This window comes from Papio anubis, chromosome 17 (genome assembly GCF_008728515.1).
Source record: "Papio anubis isolate 15944 chromosome 17, Panubis1.0, whole genome shotgun sequence".
Lineage (NCBI taxonomy): Eukaryota > Metazoa > Chordata > Mammalia > Primates > Cercopithecidae > Papio > Papio anubis.
This window is the reverse complement of record NC_044992.1, coordinates 5,596,768-5,623,900: the sequence shown is the minus strand read 5'-3', so window position 1 is coordinate 5,623,900 and position 27,133 is coordinate 5,596,768. Positions and strand designations below refer to the sequence as shown.

The window sequence follows — 27,133 nt, the reverse complement described above, 5'->3', positions numbered from 1 at the left end:
ACCTGGGAGCTTGTTAGAAATAAAAATTCCTGGGCCCCACCTCAGACCACCTGAATCAGACTGTCAGGCGTGTGGGCCAGGAACCTAAGTTTTAAAAAGCCCTCCAGGTGATTCTTTTTTTAACTTAAAAATATTTTTATTAAAAAAGAATGAGTTCATGTCCTTTGCAAGGACATGGATGAAGCTGGGAGCCATCATTCTCAGCAAACTAACACAGGAACAGAAAACCAAACACCACATGTTCCCACTCACAAGTGGGAATTGAACAATGAGAACACATGGACACAGGGAGGGGAACATCACACACTGGGGCCTGTTGGGGGTGTGGGACAAGGGGAGGGAGAGCATTAGGACAAATGCCTAATGCATGCAGGGCTTAACACCTAGATGACAGGTTGATGGGTGCAGCCAACCACCATGGCACATGTATACCTATGTAACAAACCTGCACGTTCTGCACGTGTATCCCAGAACTTAAAGTAAAATAAAATAAAAATAAATATTTTTATTATTATTTTAAACAGACACATGATAAATGTACGCCTTCTTTATGGGGTGCAATGTGATATTTCAATGCATGTATAAAATGTTTAATAATCAAATCAAAGTAATTAGGCCATCCATCACCTCAAACATTTATCATTTCTTTGAGCTGGAAACATTCAAAATCCTCTCTTCTGGCTACCTGAAAACACACAATCAATTATTGTCAACTGTAGTCACCCTACAGCGCTATAAAACACTAGAACTTATTCCTCATATCTAGCTGTAATTTTGTATTCATTAACCAACCTCTCCCTATCCTGCCCTCCCTCCTACCCTTCCCAGCCTCTAGTGACCCCTATTCTACTCTCCATGTCAGTGAGATCAACTTTTTAAGCTTTGACATATGCATGAGAGCATGTGGTATTTATCTTTCTGTGCCTGGCTTATTTCACTTAACACAATGTCCCTTAGGCTCATTCATGCTGCCGTGAATTAGAGCACTTAATTCTTTTTTTATGGCTAACTAGCCATTGTGTATATGTACCACATTATAAAAATTCACCTATTGATGGATACTAAGGTTGATTCCATACCGTGGCTATTGTGTATGGTGCTGCAATAAGCATGAGAGTACAGATATCTCTTCAACCTACTGATTTCCTTTCCCTTGAATATATACCCAGCAGTGGGATTGCTGGATCATATATATGGCAATTCTATTTTTTTTTTTTTTTGAGGAGCCTCCATACTGTTTTCCATAACAGCTGTACTAGTTTACATTACCATCAACTGCGTATAAGAGTTCTCTTTTCTCCGCATCCTCACCAGCACTTGTTATTTTCTGTCTTTTTGATAGTAGCCATTCTAACTGGGGTGAGATGATATCTCATTGTGGTTCGGATTTGCATTTCCCTGGTAATTAGTGACACTGAGCATTTTTTCATATACTGTTGACCATTTGTGTGTCTTCTTTTGATAAATGTTGTATCATCTGTCAATTTTTAAATCAGATGCTTTTGGTGTTTTTGTTGTTGAGTTCCTTATATGTTCTGGTTATTAATCCCTTGTTGGGTGAATGGTTTGCCAGTATTTTCTCCCATCCTGCAGGCTGTCTCTTCACTCTGTTGATTGTTTCCTTTGTAGTGCAGAAGTTTTTCCATTTGACATCATCCCATGTGTCTAATTTTGCTTTTCTTGTCTGTGCTTTTGAGGTCCTATCTCAAAAGCAAAAACATCTTTGCCCAGACCAATGTCCTGAAATATTCCCTGTTTTCTTCTAGTAGTTTAATAGATTTGGGTCTTATATTTAAGTAAGTCTTCAGTCTTCTGCATACGGTTATCCAGTCTTCCCAACACCATTTGTACAGCCTCAGTCTTCTGCATACGGGTATCCAGTCTTCCCAACACCATTTGTACAGCCTCAGTCTTCTGCATACGGTTATCCAGTCTTCCCAACACCATTTGTACAGCCTCAGTCTTCTGCATATGGTTATCCAGTCTTCCCAACACCATTTATTGAAGAGACTGTCCTTTTCCAAATGTATGTTCTTGGCTTCTCTGTCAAAAATGAGTTGGCTGTAAATGCATGGATTTATTTCTGGGTTCTCTATTTTGTTCTATGCGTCTGTTTTTATAGCAGTACCATGCTGTTTTTTGTCACTAAAGCTTTGTAACATATTTTCAAGTCAGCAGTGTGATGCCTCCAGCTTTGTTCTTTTTGCTCAGAGTTGCCTTGGCTATTCAGGGTATTTTGCGGTTCCATACAAATTTTAGAATTGTTTCTTTCTGTTTCCATGAAGAATGCCATTGGTGTTTTGATAGGGATTATATTGGATCTGTTGATTGCTTTTGCTAGTATGGTCATTTTCCCAATATTAATTCTTCCAATCCATAAATGTGGGATGTCTTTCCATTTTTTGTGTGTCCTCTTCAATTTCTTAAGTGTTGTAGAGTTTTCTTTGCAGAGGTCTTTCATCTCTTTTATTAAATTTATTCATAGGTATTTTTTCATAGCTATCTAAATGGCACTGCTTTCTTGATTTCTTTTTCAGTAGTTCACGATTGGTATATGGAAATGCTACTGATTTTTGTATATTGATTTTGTATCCTGTAACTTTACTGAATTCATTTATCAGTTCTAAGGGTTTCTTGGTGACACCTTTAGGCATTTCTATATGTAAGATCAGGCCATCTGCAAACAGGGACAAGTTGACTTCTTCCTTTCCAATTTGGATGCACTTTGTTTCTTTTTCTTGCCTAATTGCTGCATAAGACTTCCATTACTAGGCTGAATAGACATCATGAAAGTGGGCATCCTTGTCTTGTTTCAGTTCTTAGAGAAAAGGTTTTCAACCCTTTCTTCATTTGGTATGATACTAGCTTTGGGTTTTTCACATATTGGCCTTCATTGTGTTGAGGTACATTCCGTCTCTATCTAATTTGTTGATTGTTTTTGCCATAAAGGGACGTCGAATTTTATCATTTATTTCTGCTCTGATCTTCATCATTTCTTTCCCTGCAGTACTTTTGGGTTTGGTTTGTTCTCGCTTTTCTAGCTCTTTGAGGTATGTCATTAGGTTGCTTATTTAAAATTTTTCTACTATTTTGATGTAGGCATTTATTACTATAAACTTCCGTCTTAGAACTTCTTTTGCTGTATCCCATAGGTTTTGGTATAAAATTAAAAACACAGTTGAGAGCTCTGGTGACAGACTAGATCATTAATTTCATTCATTAAAAATTCATTTTAATTATTCAGCTAACAGATTCGTTTGGTTGTTTTTATGATATCTATTTCTATTGAATTTCTCATTCAGATCATAAAACGTTTTCCTAATTTCATTGAATTGTCTATTTGTATTCTCTTGTATCATGCTGAGTTTCCTTAAAATCATTATTTTAAATTACTTTTCAGGTATTTCATACATTTCATTTTCTTTTAGGTCTGTTACTAGAGAATTATGTCATGTTCTGTCCTTGCTCTTTTTTTTTTTTTTTGAGACGGAGTGTCGCTCTGTTGCCCAGGCTGGAGTGCAGTGGCGTGATCTTGGCTCACTGCAACCTCCGCCTCTCAGGTTCAAGCAATTCTCCTGCCTCAGCCTCCTGAGTAGCTGGGACTATAGGCGCCCGCCACCATGCCCGGCTAATGTTTGTATTTTTAGTAGAAATGGGTTTCACCATATCGGTCAGGCTGGTCTCAAACTCCTAACCTCAGGTGATCCACCCACCTCAGCTTCCCAAAGTGCTGGGATTACAGGCGTGAGCCACTGTGCCTGGCCTCCTTGCTCTTTCACGTTTCTTGTGTGACTGCATTGATATCTGCACATCTGGGGGGACAGTCACCTCTTCCAATTTTACGGAGGAGCTTTCATAGGAAAAGACTTTTTCTAGTAGATGTATCCTATAGCGTGCGTTGGGTAGCATGCTTAGGTTTTGGTTTTGGGTTGGGGGGGGTAGTAGTGTAGTCTCAGTGTCATTTCTTTGTCTGTAATCAATATCAGTGGTGTCTGCAACTGCCTCAGTGGCCTAGATTGTGAGTGTTCGTGGATACAATGGTGGAACTTTGCTGTGGATGGGGACCACCAGGCAGGCTGGTCTTCAGTCCCTGAAGGGTGAGTATGGCACACAGTGGCTCCACCTACAGGTGGTTCTTATGTACACTCAAGTTTGAGATGCACTGCTCTAGTGCCCTGAGAAGCTTGGGAGGCAAGGTGACAGTTTGGTCACTGGGAGCTGCCTTCCATTGTCCCCTGTAGCTTTGACTTACCTTTGTTGTACAGGGTTCCATCAAAGTAGTAGCTCCCTGTATAGAAGCCAGTGGCGTGCTCAATGAGGTGCCGTGCCCATGTGTTCCCAGCTCCTGGGAAGCTTGACAAAGCCACAAACACTTTGGATTTGTTAGGCAGGAACCTCCTGTCTGTACAACGAGTGTCTGAAAGTCCAAAAGTCATCACGGGGTTGGTTACTCACTTCCATTATGACTCACCAATTCACCACTAAACTCCCTTAGAGGGACTGAAGAACGAAGACTCCTGTTTAATAGATGAGGGAACCAAGACCCAAAGCAGGGAAGAGATCTTCCAACTATACCTTAGCTGCACAGGTCTGTGGCTAGTCAGAGGAAGCCCCGTGATGAGGCCTCCAAGATGGCAGTGCAGGAGTGGGATGGGAATCAGACACCCTAGGGACCCTCAACTCCCATTCTGTCTCTATGACCACAGCCAAACTCTTGCTCCTAAGTTAGCACAGATAATTCCAGATTCTACTAGGGGAAGTGGGAGGGGATTGAGGCTATGCTGAGCAAAGTGACACACCCAGGTACTATCAACAGTAAACCAGAGCTATATTAATGACAGGCAAGTCATTCGTTGTGTCTCATCCCCAGGGGTGCTACAAGGAGCACATGAAATCACCAAGGGAAAGCCCCAAAACCTCCAGGGCTGTGCTGGGTCACAGCAGGCACTTGATAAAGGTGGTAACATCCCTCTTCACCTGCTCTTCTTTTCATCAGTTCCTAAGGTCAACAGGGGCAGACCTGATGCTCACACCAAGGAGGGTTCCCAGGTCCTGGAGGCACCAGTGGCCCCTGCAGCTCCTGGGATCCCATTCTTCCCACATTTCCCAATCCTACCACCTTTCTGTTGCTATCTCTCCGGGACCTGCCCCTCTCTGCTCATCCTCTTACCATTGTCATCCCCAGAGAGACTTAGATAAAAGGTCCAGTGTTTTTTAAAGTGAGTCCAGGATTCAGCCTCTGTGGAGGGTGGAAACCTGACCCTCCCCGTTATCTCCACCACCCATCAAGATGCCAAGACCTTTACACAGACACCGGCCATACCTCATAGCTGTATGCTTGGCCATGACTGGCATCTCCCAACCCTGGAAACTCTCCCCACCCCCAGACCAAATGCCACTACCAGTCGGGGATGCAGAACCCACCTTGCACAGGTGTCTGGTAGACCTCACAGTATTCTGCCAGCCTCTGTGCCTCAGGGTCCTGGCCACATAGTGAGCTGTCCATGGCATCACGCAGGTTGAACTGGGGGGTAGGGTAAGCACAGTAGCATTCCCAGCCCCTGAGAATGGCCAAGGGGAACTCCTGCCAGGGAAAGATAAGAAGAGAAGCACATTGAGTGAATTTGAGGGTCCTGCTTCCCAGGGTTCAGGAATGGGATGAACATGGATGATGTACGACCAGCTGTATAGAATCCACAGGGATGACCACCATCCTTCCACCACTATGCTCTGTGCCCAGTTCCGGAGAGACAAAGCTCAACAAGACGTGAGCTTCAAGTAGCTCAAGTAGCCCTTGTTCTTATAAGCACAGCCCTACTTGGTTGGTTCCTTGACAAGTCAACAGTATGAGCAGCAATATGACTGAGGGGTGAGTGACGTGAAGAAAGCAGGGGACAGAAGCTGGAACCATGCTTTTGAGACTCCAAGGCATTTGCCAGGAGTGCCAGGGATAGAAAGGGCACTCTGGGCAGGGGCATCCCTAGGAGTGGATGTCTGCATGGCACAGAGCAGGGCAGATCAGCTGGCACAGGGCTGCCCAGGGCTCCACGTGTCACACCACTAATGAACAGACCTCGAGCCCTGAGAGAGGACTGAGATTCCCTCCGGCCCTCCTTGGCCAGCCACCTCCCTGGAAAGAAACCAAAACCACCTCTCATGCCAGATGCCCCACTGCAGGGTGCAGAGATTCTCATACAGTCATCTTTCCAAAGACGGAAGGGGTGGAGAAGAACAGACTTTGTTCCCGCCCGAGATGCTCACGCCAAGGAGGATTCTTAAAAAATGGAGGGGGGCCCTGTCAGGGGTAGGAGAGAGGAGTCGCCTCACTCTGTGGGCCAGCCCAGCTCCCAGCAGTCTTAAGTGGGTCCTTGTTCCCCTTTGGGGAGGCCGCACCACACCTTGAAGAGAGCTGGTGGCTGGCATCCTGAAGGTGTGAAAGCAAATTCCAGCTCGCTTGCCAGGCACCCTTGAGCAAGGTGCCTAACCTCTTTGAATGTCATCACTGAAAAAAGTAATAAAATCTGCCTTGTAGGTTTATGGTGAGGACTAAATGAGACGGGTCCAAAGTGCCTAGCACTGGGCCCGCCACGCTGTACTTCCAGGGAGGAAGAGGTCATGCTCGACCTCCTTAACCCTCTGGGCATCAGCTGTGTCTTGCTCAAAAATATATCCACCCACCACTCCCACATGTATAGGAAAGTCCTCGCTCTGCCCCAGGCACTAGCCCCTTTTCATCTCTTCCCTCTCTGCATCCTACAGTCGGAGATGCTAGGCCTTTGGGAGCGTAGAGAGATGAGAGAGTAATCTGCGAGTGTGTGTGCCAGGGAGGGAGGCAGTGGGTGGAGAAAGCTTCTCACTGCTAAGGGAAATGCTGCAGAAACCTTTTTATTTTTTGCCCACAGCAAAAATCTCATAAATAAATAAGAAAAAGAAAATCAATAGCATTTTTTGAGCATGGCTAGGTAAAGCTGAGGATTTTGGCACTCATAAAAGACAACAGACTGAGTCCCATGCAAGCGAAGATGACGCAGGGCCTGAGGCATTGGTGGGACGATGGGTATCTTTGGAGGGAGTGGGGGAAATGCTGCTGGAGGTTGCCCCCCACTGTCAGGCTGTTCTTGTAAGCGCAGGCCACATGCTCCCCTAGGTGCCAAGCAGCCCCCAGGAAAACCTCCCCCTACTCGCCTCATCCTTCTTCAAGCCGAGGAGGCACCTGCGCTGTGAGTAGGTATACGATGGACTATCGAACTTCAGTGGTACCTCCAGCTAGACCCATCCTCACAGCCGCCACACCACTCTTCTGTGGAAAGTGAGAGCTGGGCCCTGACCCTCAATCTCCACACTGCTGGCTTTTCTAGAAGCAAGTTTCCCCGGTGATGTGAATTCGTGAAAAGCAACTTCAAGAATTGCCACCTCCGGTCTCTACAGCTTCATCCACCCTCTATCACAAAACCCTCATCCTGCCTCATTCCACACCAACACCTTCATCACAGTGACAACAGAAACAAGCAGCGCGGGTGTCCACAGCACACAGCGGGCCGTCTGTGTCTCAGGCACCTCTGTCCATGCTGGCTGCTATGGGCTGCACTGTGTCCCCCAAATTCATATGTTGAAGTCCTAACCCCAGGGTCTTGGAATGGAACCTTATTTGGATGTAGGATCATTTTTTTTTTTTCTTTTTGAGACAGAGTCTCACTCTGTCGCTCAGGCTGGAGTGCTGTGGCACGATCTCAGCTCACGGCAACTTCTGCCTCCCCAGCTCAAGCGATTCTCCTGCCTCAGCTTCCCAAGTAGCTAGGACCACAGGCACGCTCCACCACGCCTGGCTCATTTTTGTATTTTTAGTAGAGACGGGGTTTCACCATGTTGGCGAGTCTGGTCTTGAACTCCTGACCTCAGGTGATCCGCCCACCTCGGCCTCCCAAAGTGCTGGGATTACAGAGATAATTAAGTTCAAATGAGGCCATCAGGGTAGGCTCTAATCCAATATGACAAAGGTCCTTACGAGAAGAGGAGGTTAGGACACGGCCAACACACAGACCAAGGGACAAGCACACAAGGACACAGTAAGAAGGCTGCCATCTGCAAGCCAAGGAGAGAGGTCTCGGAAGAAACCAACCCTGCTGAGACCTTGATCTCAGACTTTCAGCTTCCAGACTGAGAAAATAAACGTCTGTTGTTTACACTGCCCAGTCTGTGGCACTCTGTCACGGCAGCCAAGCTGACCAATGCAGTAGCTTCCTTGCTGTTCCCTGACTTCTCCACTCATGATCCCACCTCAGGGCCTGTGCACTTGCTGCTCCCCCTGCCAGGAATGCCCTTCGCCCAGATACCCTCATAGCTCTCTCCCGCACTTCCTTCAAGTCGCTTCCTCCATGGGGCCTTCCCCGGCCACCCCCTTTTCAAGGTGCAAACTCCTCCCACCATCACCAACACATCCTCTTCCCTCACCATGCTTTCCAGTTTTGTGTAATAACCTATCTGATGACATGCTCTGATCCCAGGTGTACCATTCAACCAAGACAGGCAGCACATCCGTGACACCAGAGGCCCCTCTCCCCATTCACTGTCATCCTGCCCTCCCCAGAACAACCACTTTTCAGATTTCTATCGCCACGGATTCATTTTATCTATACTAAAACGTCATATAAATAGAATCACCCAGCACATGTTTTCGTGTGCCTGGCTTCTTTCATTCAGAAAAATATTTGTCAAATCCATCCATGTTGTTATCTGCGTCTGTGGATCATTCCTTTTTCATTGCTGTGTAGTATTCCATCCAAGGATGCACTGGTTTGTTGATTCATCCACTTGTGGATCGACATCTGGGCTGTTCCCAGTTTTTAGCTATTGTGAATAATGCTCCTCCAAACATTCTTGTGCAAGCCTTGCAGTCCATAAATGTTTGCATTTCTCATGAGTAAACACCTACGATTCCTACTTCCTTTTCCTCCACGACATGGATCACCATACAACGTACTATATAAGTTACTTATTTACCTGGTTGGTTGTTTGCCTCTTTCCACAAGAACATAAGCAGGGTTGTTGTGTTTTTTGTGTGCTTTGTTATATTCGCAGAATCTGGAAAAGTGCCTTGCATGTAGCAGATGCTCAATAAATGTTTGATGGATGAAGAAATGAATGAATGAATGAATGAATGAATGAATGAATGAAGAAAGAAAGAAATGAATGAATGTCCCTTCCAAATCCCAACCACACCAGAAGCTGCTGGAAACTAACTTGGGTCTGATTTTTCTGCTGGTCATTTAACTGCACCACAGGCATGAGGGAGAAGAAAGCCCGCTCTCTCTAAGCAAATCTTCCCCATGTCAGAAAGCCCAGAGCGGGCTCTGCTGTCCTGGGATTCCTGTTCTGAGGAAAAAAAATTTCACCAGCCTATGGTAAATCTACTCAAGGCACGTTGGCTCCGTCTCCCTCCCCAGCAGTAACAGCACCGCTGACGTTGATGCCTCACAATCTTATATCCCAGGGCTGGAGAATGGGCTGCCCCCAGCAGTGACCCGAACCTTTTTGCTTCCTTGAGTGGATTAAACTGTCAAGCTTCCGGGTGTTTGCAGAGCGACGGGAGAGCTGCAGACAGTAATGTGGTTTTATTTACAACATCACCGCTTCAGCAACATCACTGGATTCTGAAAACACAGAACAATTTTCAGCCCCTTGGGGATTTCTAGGACATGATTTCCATAAAAATTAAATATTGATGAATCTTATCTCTCTGCCAACTTCCCTGCTCCCCCCACCCTACCCTACGCTTCAGTGAAAGAAAGGGTGCTTCAGTGAGAGAAAGAAGAGGAAAAAAGGATCCAAGAATGCAAGGCAGAAAAAGAAAGTGAGAAGATAGATGAGGGATTGCTTCAGACAGGTGAGGGGTGAAAGAAAGACCTGGCTCAGCCTGCGTCCGAGGGCAAAGAGGAAACGCATCCTCATCCTGATCGTGCATCTACAGCCTGAGCCTGGCTCGGTCTGAACGCAAGGCTAGTGCTAGGCTGGGCTGAGGTACGGGTGGGCACTCAGCCTGGAGCAAGGTCATGACTTAGCAAGGGCAGGGCTCGGGGCTGGCCAGGATCCACATGCAGGAGGCTTGGTCAAGGAGTGAACCTTCCTCCAGGTAAGAGGTAAGGAGCAAGGCCCCAGGCGGGACCCCTGTAGCAAACCGGCCCCTCTGGGCATCATCTCCTCCATCGTCATTCCTCTTCTAGCACTTTTCTCAGGATTGCCAGGATTACACAGAATGACAGAGATTTCAGGGATCACAGAAGGGGAAATGGAAGCTGGGAGGTAGGCAGTGAAGAGCCCAGGATGCCCAGCATGCCAGGTGAGTGGGAAAAGGAGCCAGCCTTCTGGACTCTGAGTCCAGGGCCTTGCCACATCAACACAGCTCAACTCCTGAGAGGCAAACACATGGATGCACCGGGTTTCCAATGAAATCTGCAAACCAGTGCGGAGGTTAGCTCTGCCAGTCTCTTGCCTCCAGAGCAGTTCTCTTCACTCCAGAGGCAGGTCCAGATATTCAAGGTACAAAAAGGAAAAGGTACAAAAAGGAAAGAAGACACCCGCAAAGATGACTTCAAGGATTGGGGACAAAGGGGGCAGAGTTTCGCTTTCAGGCATATGTCAGGTTGGCTGAAAACTTGTCCAGTGATGCTGTAACTGAGCACGGGGCCTTGTGATTTGGAGAGGCAGATGCTGGGAGTGGAACCAACCGAAAGCTTGTCACCAGGAACTGTGGGCTTTGAATCCCATCCGTGGACTGCCAACGAGCAACTGGGCATCGCTGAGCCTTGGCGTTATCATCTGTAAAAGGGGCAGTTTAATGACTCGGGGCTCTCACAGAGTTTGGATGTGTATCCCCCTCCAAATCTCATATTGAAATGTGACCCCTAATGTTGGCGGTGGGGCCTGGTGGGAAGCATTTGATCATAGGGGCAGATACCTTATGAATGGCTCAGCTCCATCCCTTTGGTAATGAATGAGGGAGTTCTTGCTCTCAGTTCACGGACAGCTGGTTGTTTATAGGAGCGTGGCACCCCCTCCCCATCTCTTTCTCCATCTCTCACCATGAGATATGCTGGCTCCCCCTTCACCTTCTACCATGATTGGAAGCTTCCTGAGGTCTCACCGGAAGCAGATGCTGGGGCCATACTCCTACAACTTGCAAAACCATGAGCCAAATAAACCTCTTTTCTTTATAAATTACTCAGCCTCAGGTATTCCTTTACAGCAATGCAAATGGGCTAACAGAGGCTCTGGAGTCTCTAGGTGTGAGTTTCAATTTAGCTGAATTGAGTCTTGGTTCCTCCATCCATATGGGGGATCTGGGGATTGAAACACTCTTGAAGTGCCTTTCAGAGAGTAGATACTCAGTAAACATGGATGGGCTCAGTCCAGGGGAGGCAAATGCATGGGGGCAGAGGCAAGGGCTTCCTCACACCCCCACAGCATCCACTTTTCTCCATGTAAAGAGTAGACTCACCAGTCCCCTTCTCCGTGCGCTGTAGCACACACTCTAAACAGAGGCTGCAATATCCACTCTATGCATATGACAGCAGGCCAAGCATGATTGTTTGCGGCAAATGTCAGAGTGTCTCCAGAGGACCCTGTGGGATGTCTCCAGGGGCGAATGGCTCTCTGAAGACCTGAGCCCCAGACAGCAGACCTACTTAACCCACCAACCCACCCCAGGCAACACCCTCCCTGTCAAAGCCAAACAAACATCCTTCAGACAGAAGAGTCTGTGAAACATGGTGTGACTCAGAACCACCCAACCACTGGGATTCTGAGGTGCCTGGCTTTCCACTGACCTGGGAAAGGACTGGCTCTTCATCCCAGGAAGTTTCTCAAACATCCCCCACACACTGAAAGAACTAGGGGATGCTGAATAATCACGACGATCATAAGCATTGTCTGGAACATTTGCTACTCCAGACATACCCCAAAACATAAATCACAAAACTGGTAGTGTCCACAAAGTTACTGAATCCTCATCACAGTCTGGTGAGGCACTTTCATCTCCACCCATCCCATTTAGCAGACGAGAAGACTAAGGCTCTGTGTTATGTGATCTGGCCAGGATCACAAAATGAGAAAGTGGCAGAGTAGGGATATGAACCCAGGTTACCATGATTCTAAAGCCCTTTCACCAGTTCAGAAGGATGAGGCTAGAACACACACTTCCCAAAATGTATGAAAAGTCTTAAAAGGGCTCATATAAAATGTATCTATCTTTTGCCCCAGCAATTCCTTATCTGCCAGTATAGCCCAATGAAACACATGAATGTGCTCAAAGGTTTATCTTCAAGGATGTTTGTGGCAGCATTGTTTATAATATCAAAAAGGAAAAAGAAAAAAAAGACAGGAAATGGCCTAAATTTCCCTCAGGGGAGGACAGAATGCCAATAAGCCCTAAGGCATAGCACAGTGAAAGAAAATGCTCACAACATATTAAATGGGAAAAAAGAACAAATGTGAGAAGGAATGAGTCAATGTTTATAAAACAAATTACGTAGAGAACAAAAGACCAAAAAGATGTTCCATGTTATTAGTTGTTACAGGTGCATTCTATTTTTATTTCTGCACTTGGAAAATTTTCAAATTCTCTAAAATAGATATGTGTTAACCCTCCCCCCCAAAAAAACAAACAATACATGTTTTTGGAAATACACACAGAGTACAGTATCAACAGGTTTACCACAGACTTTTTATAAGCAATTCAAAGCATATCCAATAGCTCTTAGAATGACTACAGCATTCTGTCAAAGAGAAAATTCTTATTCTCAAGGCTCACAAAACCCAGACTCTTACACACCCAACCCTTGGCAAAAACATGAACTTGGGTGCTCCATGGAGACCATAAGGCTACTAGCTTGGATAGACTGCATCTATCGGGATCCAAGTGGATTTTGCAAGAACAGCTGCCCAGCTGAGAACAAACCGATTCCATATTAATGCATGCTTTTCCATTTGAAAGGTGGCTGGGTGAGCACCACCATTAAATGACCAAACAAACAAAAAAAAAAACTTAGAAGAAATGTCAATGGGAAAACATCCAGGTGACTAATGCATAAAGAATTCAGACACCCGAAAGAGGCTAAAAGAGGGGAAAAGGGAAGGGCACCACCTCTCTTCCTCCTCTCCCTGTGATTCCTTTATCAGTAGAATCACTAACAGCTGCTGGGAGAACAAACCTCACAACACAAGGTATAATGGCTGGTGGAGTGTCTCACATTAGTAACCTATTTGCAGATGGTGTTAGATTTCGCTCATGGGCCTCCTTTCGGAGCACCCCCACAAATGGCCTATGTCCTTGAGCACAAATATCAGGCGACAAAACTAATTACCCCAGATCTGAATTGATAGCAATGCAAATATCGAAGCTGCCCCCTGCTCACTCTCGCCTTGTGTTGAAACAAAGGAGCCAACAGGATCCTGAAGAGGACTGAGAATGAGCAGGTCTCTTTCCATCTCTAGTACGATCACAGGAAATTAGACAAGATCATTTGACTGGGCTTTAAAAACACATTACATTGGTCAAATCCCTCTTGCTGGCAGAGAGTCAGATCATTAAGATGCGGATATCGCCTGGAATGTTCTTTTTCTGTCAAACTACACTCTTGGAGCTCCCCAAATCCATTTTCGCTAAGTAGCAAAAAACACTAGACATTTTATCTGGGGCCACAAATAAGCCTCAGATGGTGCTCAAAAGTGGGGGCACAACAAGGAACCCTCCCCCCTCTTTTCCTGTTTCCAAGCCCCACCTCTCACATCTGCTGCTCCTGGCCCCACAGCACGGCCAGCTCTAATTAAGCCCCAACTTCCTACCCCCAGGCTCAGCTCTGCCCCATTTAACACTCTACTGTGAGAATTTTCCATCATCAAAGTCTTTGCAAACATTTTCAATGGTTGTATTGTAGTCCACTGTATGGCCGTGGCATAATTTAACCATTCCCACATCACAGGACATTTGAGCTTGTTTTTCGGCCAAATTAGGATGAGATAGAGCTGCCACTGGGACTGCCCGGCAGCCTCCACACCACTGGCCTTTCCAAAGAGGACGTGTTTGGCACTTCAGAGGAGGCAAATACAGCCAGACATCCCCGAGTTCACCTCTCTTGCCACCCTTAACATTCAGGAGGGAAGAGAGGATATCATTCCCTGCAAAGAGGTCCCTGGCCTCTGCAGGTCTGGGTCTGATCAACTTCTAACCAATTTCACATCCATCAGATCTCAATGCTGGAGGCAGAATTTGCTTCTCCATCCTCAACAATGGTTGGAAGAGACCATTGCTCCCCAGGATTCAGCCCCACAGGGATATGGGCCATGTCTGGGCATGGCTGCCTGGCATCTTCAGGTGCCTCTCCAGGGCTGTGGTTCTCCACCGGCGGTGATTTTGCCCGCCAGAGGACATACGGCAACGTCTGGGGACTGTGTGTCACAACGGAGGGAAGATGTGCTATTGGCATCTAGTGGGTAGAGGCTAGGGATGCTGCTAGATATCCTACAACGCACAGACAGATCCCAACACGAGTATTATCCAACCCCAAATGCCAACAGATCCAAGGCTGTGAACCCCTGCTCTAGAGTGAAGTCAGAATTCCAGCAAAATCCCCGCCAGGCATCTGCAGAGCTCAGAGCTGAGGGTTTAACCGTTCAGAAGGTTTGAGTTCAAGTTACACCCACATCCAAGGGCGAGACAAGGGAGAATGGATGGACAGTCTGGGAGCCAAAGGCTCGCTCCGTTGGGCAGACAGTGGTTTTAAAGGCACGACATCCAGGGCACTGTTCTTGCCCTACCTGAAATCCCTAACTCCAGAACCAGGTCCCAGGTCGACTTCTGCGGCAGCTTTGCCAAGGCATCTCTGAGGGTGCCCCTGAGAAAGGCTGTCTCCAGAAGGACCCGAGGAGAACCTCCCTCCTGCATTGGACAGGCCAGCTGCCTCACCCCACCCCCAACCCTATCCACGCCTCATCCTCCTCCCTGGAGGTTCCCACTTCTTCCTTCAGGCCCCCACATCCTCTCTTGTGGATTCCAACCCTTAGTGGTGTCTTGTGGTGTCTCTTAGACCTACTCCCTCCTTTATTATCTCTCATCCTCTCCCTGCTCCACAACATCCTACCTGCAGCTATAAAGTGCCACACAAGCCATACCAGCCCCTCCCTGCCACACCAACAGTAGCTCCCTCCCACCCACTGAAAAAAATCTAAACCTCGAGTCAGGCAGCCAAGTGAGACGGCTCTAATGACTGCAGGAACACCAGGGTTCTTGGTCTCGTGCCGATTTAGATAACCGGGTGGGGTGATTTTAAGGAGTGAAAAGTTTAATAGGTAAGAAAGAAGGAAGAAGAAAACAGCTCCCCCATACAGAGACAGAGGGAGGGGGGTTCAAACAAAGAGAAAACCCCGTGCGCAGCGGAAAAGTGGCTGCTTATATTGGGATGCTGGAGGAGGCGGTGTCTGATTTCCATAAGGCCCAGGGGATTGGTTTGATCAGGTGTGTCATTTACGTAGCCCTTGAAAAACCTGGCCCTCCCACCTTAGCCCTTTACTATGCAAATGTAGGTCGCCATGATGTTCGAAACACATGGTGTTATCTGGAGGTGGCTATGACACTTGGTACACCTGGTGACAAGGAAAAGACGGTGGGAATCACCATACTGAGTGAACCCAGTTTCTTTTTTTTGTTTTTTTGAGACAGAGTCTTGCTCTGTCACCCAGGCTGGAGCGCAGTGGTGCCATCTTGGCTCACTGCAACCTCTGCCTCCTGGGGCAAGTGATTCTCCTCCCTCAGCCTCTCCAGTAGCTAGGCCTACAGGCAGGCGCCATCATGCCCAGCTAATTTTTTTTTTTTTTCTCTTGAGACAGCGTCTAGCTCTGTCACCCAGACTGGAGTGCAGTGGCGCAATCTTGGCTCACTGCAAGCCCCACCTCCCGGGTTCACACCATTGTCCTGCCTCAGCCTCCCGAGTAGCTGGGACTACAGGTGCCCGCCACCACGCCTGGCTAATTTTTATATTTTTAGTAGAGATGGGGGTTTCACCATGTTGGCCAGGATGGTCTCGATCTCTTCACCTCATGATTCGCCCACCTCGGCCTCCCAAAGTGCAGGGATTACAGGCGTGAGCCACCGCGCCCGGCCCTTTAAGCCGCCTTTTCTGTTAGAAAAGAGATGGTTTGGGGGTTGTTTCTTATTACAGGAAAATTTCCACCCAGAACCTTACTATCTGCCTAAAATAACTTCTTAATAACTCTTACATCACAAGGCCCTCTGCAATTTGTGCCCCCTGACCTTTCACAGCACCCCAAGTAACCCTGCACGCTGGACCCCTGGGCTGCTTTCCCGCCACCTCGTTCCTACTCAGCAGTTACCTCCTCTTGGAACACACTCCTCAATCCCCTCAGCCACCTGCCGACACCACCCCGCATCCTCCAGCTCCAACCCTTCCCAAAAGTTGCAACCATCTTCCTTTCTCAGCCTCCTTCCAAGCCTTCCTCACCCCCTTCAGGCACTGCCCTTAATCTGCCTCCAGTGGCAGTCACCTGCCCCTGGCTGTACCCAACGTCTCAGCCCTTGCGTTTTGCCAAGTCCCACTGAATATGTGCGGCCGATACCCACGTTAAACTTTAAAGCTGGAAATGATGACGCTGTTCCTCACAGCTGCAAATGGTGCAGCCCTAAACAATGGAACTCAGGAAACGCCACCCTCCCAGCCCCATCCCACCACGCAGAGGCAGCCGAATAAGGATCTGGTGTCAGCACCGACCCCAGTGCGGTGAGTGCGGAGGACAGAGGTTGTGTCTGAGAAATCTGGATGCCCTTTCCATGTAGTTCTGACCCAAACAACTCACGACTGCTCCGGCCAGAGCAGAGAAGGGAACTTGTCCTTGAAATGCACGGTGAGGGGAGATGGACAAGGTGCTAAGGTGTAATGGCACAAGACACCAAGAGCCTGCGTGTATCTTCTGGCACGTGCTCCAGTGTGAAACTGCAGTGATCTGGATTTATGCCAGTAAATACGAAGAAAGGCTGAAAATACAAGTTGAAGAGTTTTAAGTCTTTACATTCTTGTCTGTAATCACAAATATGAACTCTCTGGACTGGCTGGGCACAGTGGCTCGTGCTTGTAATCCCAGCACTTTGGGAGTGGGGAGGGCAGATTACTTGAGCCCAGGAGTTCAAGACCAGTCTGGGCAACTTGGTGAGACCCCCGTCTCTGCAAAAAATACACAAAAAAATTAGCTGGGCATGGTAATGTGTGCCTGTAGTCGCAGCTACTCAGGAGGCCAAGGTGGGAGGATCACTTGAGCCCAGGAGGCAGAGGCTACAGTGAGCTATGATCACACCATGGCACTCCAACCTGGGCATCAGAGCAGAAAAAGAAAAAAGAACTCTCTGAGCCCTAACGAGGTATCCAAAGGGAGGAGCCCCAGAAAACTGAGGCATCTGCCTAAAATGCTGCTTTGAACCCCCCAACACACACAAAAGACAGGTTATGGGGGTGGATTGCCTCCCCCTCACACATCACTGATTGGGGTATAAAGTGAATACAATCCTTGCCAAGGACAACTTGGCAAAGTTTACCAAAATGATTAAGACACTCAGTCTTTGACCCAGCATCTCCAAGGAATATTTTTCTTACAGATTCACTCATACAAAGTGATCTATGTACATACACGGGCAGTCTTTGCCGCATTGTTTGTGAAGGCTGGAAGTAGGCGAAATGCTGAACAGCAGGGAACTGGTTAAATACATGATAGGACATCCGTGTAATGGTAAAAAAGCACGAGAAAGCACTCTGTGTCGCGTTGCGGGACAATCTCCGAGACAGGCTGTCCAGTGAAGGGTTCGGTGCAGAAGGGCAGGTGCAGCTCCTTCCCCGCTGCGGGGCTGGTTACAGAATGGGCAAGGATGCAGCTGCTTGAAGATTCAGTCTCTGTGGAAGTAGACATGAGAAGCCAGGACAATCCAGGCAAGGAAACGCATGGAGTGAGAGGAAGGCTTCCCTGCTATGCCCTTTGGCGTCTTCATTGTGCTCCAAGTAAGCACGTTCCTATTTAAAAATAGTCCGAAACACTAATGGCTCATGGCCACCCCTTTCTTTTCCTCCTCCTCCTCCTCGTCTTCTCTGTCTCTTCCCCATTCCATAACACCAAGTGGCAGCAGTATGTAAAAGCACAGGCTGTGTGTGGCGTCAGGAGCAGGGCCTGCAAAGCCGGCCGCTCTGTGCCTGTGTGTGAAGGCTCTCAGCTCTGCACACCTGCCCAGCCTCTCGCAGCAAGCAGGGATCTGAGTATCTCCCATTGGGAGCTACCGGGAGGATCAAAGCAGATAATCCCCCGCAGGAAGGCTCCCAGTGCCGTGCCCAGCACACAGCAGGAGTCTCCAAACTGGTTGCTCAAGGGCGGCCTGCTTTCAGCCTGGTCTGGCCCACAGAGTTCCTTTGATTCCAACGAGAGGGCCTCTCAAGGGAAGTGCTCTGAGCTACAGGTGCGAGGGAAGCCCTGGGAGGGTGGCTCATCCTCCTGAGAGCACCAGCAGGGCTGGCAGCTGAGCCGGCGTCCTTGCTGCCTCTACCCATTGCTCTGCTCCCACGAGGAGGAGACAGGATGAGGAGGTCCCCAGGCCAGATGTCTGCAAATCAACAAACTGCCTTCGTGGCTCATTTCATTGTGTTGTAGGTGTCCTGATGCCCAAGACATCCTTGGCTGTGGCTTTGGAAACGCTGGTGATGCAGGAGAACCACTTCAAAGGATGCACTTGGACGAGAAGAAAGCACATGTGAAAGGCTTTGTTCTCCATCTCCCTCCAAGGGAGGCGTCCCCAGAGCGCGGTGGAACACGGGAAGCAGGGAGAGTGGGAGTAGGGGGTGCAGCAGCAGAAGGCTGTGCTGCTCCTGCAGGTCTGGTCATATCTGCTCTCATTGAAGTCCACCCCTGCACCCTTCAACCCCAAGCAGACCATGGAGCTATCTGAGTTCAAATCCTGACCCTACCACTTACCGGCTGTGTGACCTCAGGCACACGGCTCCAACTCTCTGCCTGTTTTCTCACCGGGAAGACGCAGATACTCACAGCACCTACGCTGTAGGGTTGGCAGGAGGATTACATGAGTTAACCCATAAAGCGCGTGGAACAGTACCTGGCATGGAATGAGTGATTAAGAATGGCAGCTTCTGTTGATTGTCATCATCGTCATCCTCATCCTGGCCAAGGCCATCCTCTCGCCTTAGCCCTCCTCTTGCCTTAGCCCTGTTCTGCTACATTGCCAAGTACCAAAGCCACACTGAGGGTACTGCAACCCCAGCATATGTGAAACAGCCCCAGCACCAAGCCTACTGCCACCAAAGGCCATTTCTAGAGCCACAGCATCCGCCCCAATCTGGAGTCCACTGGACTGCAGCCTGAGATCTCAGTGTTCTTTGGACAGAGTCTGCTGGGTCTCCCCAGCCTTGCTTCACACACTCCTGGCCCTGCTTTTTGCAAGCCCCCTCTGGCCTTGACCAACTTTCCCCACCCCAGAGCTGGCATGCAAGGCAGGGTCAGTGGCCTTCGGTGCCTAGCCCCGCCCCTCCACGGGGTCATGCTCTACTCCTCAGCTCAGGCTGAACCAACGATGCAAGTGTGGCTCCAGCCCCTGTCATCAGATTCACAGTCCAACACTGTCAGCACCAATAACAGAAAATCCATCAGCTATCCCCAAGTCCCGAGCCAGCATCTTCTGGCTTCCAAACCAAGTCAATTTAACATCTGACACGTGTGCCAAGAGTTGGCATCCAGAAAGGCACTCTCCTTTCGGCTCCTTCCGTCCGCCTTGCTGACAATTCCCCCCCCAGCCTCACATGGCGGACAGAGGCGAAGGGCTCCCTGCCGGTTCCCTCTGTGGCACCTGCTGTATGCCTGCCTCCCACTCATGCCCCCATCCTCTGCTCCCATCTGGACTGCCAGAGTGGACACCCACAGCCCAGCACAGGCGTCCCCGTCTCTTGGGACCACCACACACACTTAAAGGAAAGGGTTGTGAAATGATCATTTGGTCTTACTTTCTGGGAACAAAAGCCCGAGCAAGTCTCCACGGTCACATTGGCTTGTATCAGGGAGCTGGGGAAGGCGTGTGTCATGTTCTCTGGCAGTCGGAAGCACCCGCGGTAGGTGGCGGTCCGCCCTGCGGGGAAACAGAGGGGTTTCTGGTAAGAGACGGTGTCCAGTTGTTGGTGCCTGGCACCAGGGAAAATGCTGGCTTTAGGTCCCGAGACAGGTATAAATAAACTGAGGAGGTGCAGATTTCAAATCAGGGAGGGAAAACGGCCCTGGGTGGGACATAGTCATGCTGAGCTCCTAAGAGAAACCGGGCATCAGGACCTTGACTGTCCAGGGTCACCTACAAGGGACCACGTGGCTGAAACTGCAGCACTCAGCTCTTGCTTCTGTCAGTTCTCCATAAGTCATTCCTTCCTCCCTTCCTCCTTCCCTCCCTCCCTTATCCCTCCCTCCCTCCCTTCCTTCTTTCCCTCTCTTGCTTCTGCCAGTTCTCCTAATGCATGCATATCTTCCTTCCTTCCTTCCTTCCTTCCTTCCTTCCCTTGCTTCTGTCAATTCTCCATAATGTCCTTCCTTCTTTCCTTCCTTCCTTCTCTTGCTTCTGTCAATTCTCCATAATGCCCTTCCTTCCTTCCTTCCCTTGCTTCTGTCAATTCTCCATAATGCCCTTCCTTTTTTCCTTCCTTCCTTCCTTCCTTCCTTCTCTTGCTTCTGTCAATTCTCCATAATGCCCTTCCTTCCTTCCTTCCCTTGCTTCTGTCAATTCTCCATAATGCCCTTCCTTCCTTCCTTCCTTCCTTCCCTCCTTCCCTCCCTCCTTTCTTTCCTTCCTTCCCTCCCTCCCTTCCCTCCCTCCCTCCCTCCCTTCCTTCCTTCCCTCTCTTGCTTCTGCCAGTTCTCCTAATGCATGTATGCCTTCCTTCCTTCCTTCCTTCCTTCTCTTGCTCCATGCCTCCCTTCCTTCCTTCCTTCTCTTGCTTCTGTCAATTCTCCATAATGCCCTTCCTTCCTTCCTTCCTTCCTTCCTTCCTTCCACAAATTTGGATGGTGCAGTTACTAGGTGCCAGATTCCTTCCATGGTAGGTGACCTGACAGGCTGATCCTGTGAAAAATCCGATGTCTTCCCAGAAGATGCATTAAAAAGAAAAGCAGACATGGAAATCTGAAACCCGGCCAGGTTTGCTCTTGCCGTGCCATTGGAGTCATCCCACTGCTTTGCCTCTGTGCAAGGTTTGCCTCTCTCTGATCTCGAACTCCCACTCAATTTCTAGGAACACTCCTCAAGCCCATGTTACAAAGAAGCCTCCCGCCAAGCCTCCTGCTGCTCTGTAGAACCTCCAGGTGGAAACGTCCCGTGCCCTAGCTGGCTTCCTCGGAGCTGAACGAACTTTCTGGAATGTTCTTGCATCAACTGCTCATATTTCTTCCAGACTCGTCAGGGTTTCTCTAGACGGCATCCTGATTCTTACCCCATGCTCCTCGCCACACGGGGTCTCCCAGGGCTGAGCATCTCCCCCGGCTCTCTAGCTGCCACACCACGTGGTGCAAGCAGAAACCATCTCACCAGCCAGAATCTGCCAAGTAGGACCAAACCCTGGATCTGGAAGCCCATCTCAACTGACCACAGCACCGGAGGTCCACGTGTCAGGGCATGACCTATTAGGGCACAGACACCAGCCTAGTGTGAGGAAAACACCAGGGCTTAGGGTCATAAGTGCTTAGGTTCAAGTCCTTGCACTGCCAGTGACTAGCTCTGCAACTCTGCCACGTCTCGCGCTCAGACTCTCAATTTCCTCAGCTACATACAGCGTAGCTCCTAGGGTTGTCATGAGGAACAATGTATACCCATGCATATCCCCTGATGGGGCCGCGTCTCCCCACTACCACGTTTCTGCCCTGGCTTTTGGTGTCAAGGTCGAGGGTGGTGGCAGGTGCTGGGCTCACAAAACTCTTTCCTGTTCTTTGGCATGATTGGAGCCTCAAAGAACAAACATTGCAATGGACTAGGCACTGGTCCTCAACCAGCTCCACAGGGGTAGAAGAGACAATGGGGAGAGTCAGCAGGGCAGGCGTGATCCAGAGATGGGGGAGGGATCAAGATTCCAGCAAGCCCCGGGACACAGGGAGGGACAAAAGGGGGCCACAGGGCCTCCAGAACACAGCTCCTGAGGGGAGGCTACATCCTCCTGGGTGACCCCTGTGTTCCCCACACCCAGCCCCGATCCTGACACACAGCAGGCACCCACTACGTGCTGAGTGAATGAATGAACTGAATGAGATAAAGCAGGAAGGCACTGCGTATACTGCAACAGGTGAGCGATCCGTGAGCCGCTAAAGAAGGAAGCCTTGGCTGCCTCTGATGCAACTCTCAGGACACAGGTTGTCACCTGGTACAGTCTGGTCTCCCTCACTCCCCAGGAGGGAGCCTGAGGGCCACTTGGGGCAGAATGATGCCTCCAAGGCGAAGACGTTGATGACTTGCTCAGAACCCACTCTGATTCCAATCTGGGGAGCACATTCATGAGTCTTACTCCTTGTGAATGTTCCTTGCTGGCAGAAGCTGCAGCTCACAATGGTGGTCACCTGGTCACCTCTTGATCCTGTCAGTTCCTCCCCTCAAGAAGGGGGCAGGAAGGCAAGGGTACCTCACAGGGCGCTCCACAGCCTGCCCACAGGGGCAGCCAGGACACCATCTTCAACACCAACCATGACAGCAAGTCCAGCCAACTCCAGATCTAGGGCTGGCTTGAATGATTGGACCATCTGTCTCTTAATCCATGGGTGACCTAAAGCAAAACAACTGCCTCTCAGAACCAATGACTGGGCAGGCAGGTGGGGCTGGGAGGGCCATCAGGAGTCCACATATAGAATTGGTCTTACTTGGGGGCAGGAATGTTGTTTGAAACCAAAAAAATAAAAGCTCCAAGAAGCCAGCGTGGAGCAGTTTGGTCTTCAGGAAGCCCATTTGGATGTCCAAGTGGCAGGACAGGACTCTGCCCGTGTGCCATGGCGAACCCCTGGGTGAGGTCAGGGCCTGGCAGAGTAGGTGTCGATGAGAAACTGTCGAGTTAATGGTGTCACTGGTGAACCCGTAAGCTAAACGGTGTGTTGTCAGTTTCTCCACCCCTGTCCCCATTTGCCCCATCTGGACCCCTAAGCTCCCAGACACATCCTGTTTGAATGCAAGAGGCACCTAAGAAGCACCGGTCAGCTGGGGTCAAACACGGAGCAGCTCTCCCTGGCACTGGGACCCCACAGATAGCTGCCAGCCCGGGTGGCTTTTAGGTTCAGCCACGGTTATCAGGGCTCGGCTTTTGTGCTGCTTGGAAAACCCATTCCCTGCTAGGACAGCCGTCCCAGAACCCCTGTGAAGCCTTAGCTTTTGATCCAACACCTCTTTGTGTGTGTGTGTGTGTGTGTGTGTGTGTGTGTATGTGTGTGTGACAGAGTCTCACTCTGTCACCCAGGCTGGAGTACAATGGCGTGATCTCGGCTCACTGCAACCTCCATCTCCCATGTTCAAGCGACTCTCCCACCTCAGCCTCCTCAGGGGATTACAAGCACCCGCCACCACGTCCAGCTAATTTTTGTGTTTTTAGTAGAGACGGGGTTTCACCATGTTGGTCAGGCTGGTCTCGAACTCCTGACCCTCGTGATCTGCCCACCTTGGCCTCCCAAAGTGCTGGGATTACAGGCATGAGTCACCACGCCCAGCTGATCCCATACCTCTTTACCTGGGCTCTGCCCCATTCTTGAACTAATCCATCAGCTCTCCTGGAGCCCTGTTACTAGGGCATGACCAGAGGCGGTCGTGTCCATGAGTCAGCAAGCCTGGACCCAGGGCTGTGCCTCTGCGTCCATCACCGCTGCCCTACCCTTGCCAGTGGTGGGGGTGGTCTCCCAGGCTCTGACTCCTTCCCAACCCACCTCTCCCAACCATGAAAAGAATGGTCCCCAGCATGTGCAACGGTGCACAGCCCTATTATTTTATCAAGGAGCCTTCTGTGATTAGAGGAAGTGGATTTGTGCTCATCATCTTGCAGTGAGGACAAATCTGAGTTTCCAACTCCTCCTTTGAGTTGGGCCCCTTCAGGGCCATCTCTATTTGCTAGCCCTTTGCAGTAAAATTCCTTGGAGTCCAATCTTGCTGCCTGACGTGTCAGCTTGGTTGACTGTTTCCTCCCGAGTTCCACCACTTTGAACCCAGCACTCAGTGAGAATTCGCCGCTGAGCACCCCTGCGCTTGGGTTAGTGGCACAGCTCTCAAGGGGACACTGCATTTGGCTCTGCCAGAACCTCCAGGTGACCCAGAGCCAACTTTCATGTTGAAACTTTCAGGCAGATCATATAAATTCGAACCCCCAAATGCATACAAATGCAAGCCTGTGCGGTGGTTACAAATTCTTAGGAAGACGTGTATCTTCACCTGAACTCAGGTCAAGACAGACAAGCTTTGTTCTAACTCTCTGAATGGGTGGGAGACATTTTTTTTTTTTTCATCTAAACTTTCGCTGATTTACATTTCAGTGAAATTGAATCCCACTGTATACAGAAGTTTCAATCCAATTCCTCGCCCTGAGAAGCCCAAGGCCTCCTTCCCTATCCTGCTTAGACATTAAGATCTAAACTGAGTGGCCACCCAGCCTGGCGGCTTCCCTCCGCTGAGCCCCAGGGCCACACAGCATATCTGTAACTCTCTCCACTGTGGCTCTTTATTCTTCATTTCCGGATCCAAGGGCTTGTCTTACTTTCCTGCTAGTTCAGCTATGCATTTACAATAATGTTTGCTAAATGTTCTGCAGCATTTCTAGGTGCTTTATAGTTAGGGAATTTTCTGATTGTCTGGCTCACACCATTGCTAGAAATCTAGGTCTCCCGGCTGGGTGCGTGGCTCACGCCTGCAATCCCAGCCCTTTGGGAGGCTAAGTCAGGCAGATCACCTGAGGTCAGTAATTCAAGACCAGCCTGGCCAACATGGTGAAACCCCGTCTCTACTAAAAATACAAAAAAAACAGTAGCCGGGTGTGGTGGCGGGTGCCTGTAATCCCAGCTCCTTGGGAGGCTGAAGCGGGAGAATTGCTTGAACCTGAGAGGTGGAGGTTGCAGTGAGCTGAAATCGCGGCACTGCACTCTAGCCTGGCCTGGGTGACAGAGTGAGACTCTATCTCAAAAATAAAAAATAAAATATAAAAATTTTTAAAAAAGAAAGAAATCTAGGTCTCCCTCTGCAATTTACAAAATAGACTATAGCTCAGAGAGGGGCAGTAAGCCGCCGGAGGCCACACAGCACGTCTGAGGCACACTCAGGCCTCCCAATCAGTCTCTCTCTCCTGCAGGGGACAAGCAAAGGTATGCTTCAGTGAGGAACTCAAGCAATTAAGCCTTTGATGGACCCTAGCCCCATCCCCGCCCTGCCAGGAGCCCGTCCAGTGATGGCAATAGGGAAGGGAGGGCAGAGGTTGGCACAGGTTCTGCCTCAGGTAGTTTGGAATGAGAGGCTGTGGGAGACGCGCAGCCGGAGGGAGTGGGATGGACAGGGCTCAGGGAGAGGCTGGCCCACTCACGCTTCCTGGAGCCCGGCTGCAGCTCATCTACACGGTACACGGAGAGCCGGTCCACAGCGCCACACACAGAGCCCTTCTCGCCTTTGCACTCATGGCTACACTCTTCCAGCCCGACGCTCGTCGCTGGCAGCCGGTTCCCGCAGTAACACTCCGCCCCGGCCTCCAAGCCGGCGTAGACATAGGACCTGAAGGGAGACAGGGCCTGGGTGAGTCCGGATCTTGGCCCAGAGCTAGGGCTGGGGTCTAAACTGCAGGCTGTTTCAGCTTGATCTAGACTAGAAAGTATGTTTAAGCAAGGACCTTGTCTCTTCTTTCTCCTGCCTCAGATTCTCCATCTGTCTAAGAGGGATAACTCATTGCTACCTGGCAGACTGTGGAGAGGATTTATGTGGTCATGCAGTGGCAACTGGGTCTGGAGTCGGGATATGGGCTGGACTTGAAGCTAAGTTTGGGTCTGGGTGAACAGGCAGACAGGGGCTACAGCCGTCAGCCTATGGCTGGCCTTAGGAATCAGTCTCCAGCCACACTCAAGGGTCACCTGGCTAAGTTCAGGGAATAGTCTTTCCTTTGTAATAAACTAATGGAACCAGCCCCACTGCTCCCTCTCACCAGCCCTGAGTTCTGCCCTGCAGGGTGCCTGGTCACAGGTTATAATGGGTCTAAATCTGTGATGTGCCTGTAAACTGGTTCTCAGTATGTGACCGGGAGAGCTCTGGTTTGTACTGTTTGCCAATTTCTGTGGTGTAAACACTCCCACTGTAGAAGATTTTAAGCTACCAATAGTTTTACAATGGGCTTACAACAACTCTAAAAATTTAACAGTTTACCCTGGTGAGTGGCCATGAGCTGGTCTGAATTGCCTGCCACATGTCATGTCTTGTTACACGCAGCCCTCATCTCCACAGCCATTTCTCTACTTACTTTTACCTAGTTGTAACACCATAGGTAAAGAAAGGTTGGAAATGGAACCCACAGTGAATCACACAGGACTCCAACTACAGAAAGCAGTCAACACTTTCAAATCAGTGGATCTAGATGTGAAAAGCCCAGACTGAAAATCCAAACACAAGCTTCAAGTCCCCATTTGACCACGTCCTAGTCCTAGCGGTGAGACCCTGAATGTCACTTACCATCTCCGAGTCTCAGTTTCCTGATCTATTAGGAGACTAAAAAGAGAATGTATCATCCTGTTTCCACTTTATCTAGACTATGACGTATGTTTCCGTAAGGACCTTGTCTTTTCTTTCCCCAGCCTCAGTTTCTCCATCTGTAAAATGGGGATAACCCATTGCTACCTAGCCAACTGTGGAAAGAATTTATATGACATAACAAAAGTGAAAAAAATCTGTGGGATAAATAAGTGAAGGGTGAAGTCTGATTCTGTTTAACCCACCTCTCTCAGATGTGTACACACACACACACACACACACACACACACATACACAGTCAATTGTGAAGGCCTTGACATTAGGGACCATTGCCCTGGCATATGACAAGTGTCTGGCAACTACTGGGTG

The 27,133-nt window shown here is 49.2% G+C and overlaps 1 protein-coding gene across 6 annotated transcripts in view; it reads right to left on the bottom strand.

The window, feature by feature from the left end:
* The window catches only part of WSCD1 (WSC domain containing 1), a 249,732-nt gene that overhangs the window by 9,411 nt on the left and 213,188 nt on the right, over positions 1 to 27,133 (bottom strand). For all 6 annotated transcript variants that reach the window (XM_031657316.1, XM_031657321.1, XM_031657319.1 and 3 more), the window contains 4 exons: positions 25,617 to 25,801; positions 20,055 to 20,176; positions 5,425 to 5,584; positions 4,253 to 4,417 (listed from right to left, as the gene is read on the bottom strand). In XM_031657316.1, coding sequence (XP_031513176.1) covers positions 4,253 to 4,417; positions 5,425 to 5,584; positions 20,055 to 20,176; positions 25,617 to 25,801 — 632 coding nt within the window. The remainder of the gene's footprint in view (positions 1 to 4,252; positions 4,418 to 5,424; positions 5,585 to 20,054; positions 20,177 to 25,616; positions 25,802 to 27,133) is intronic.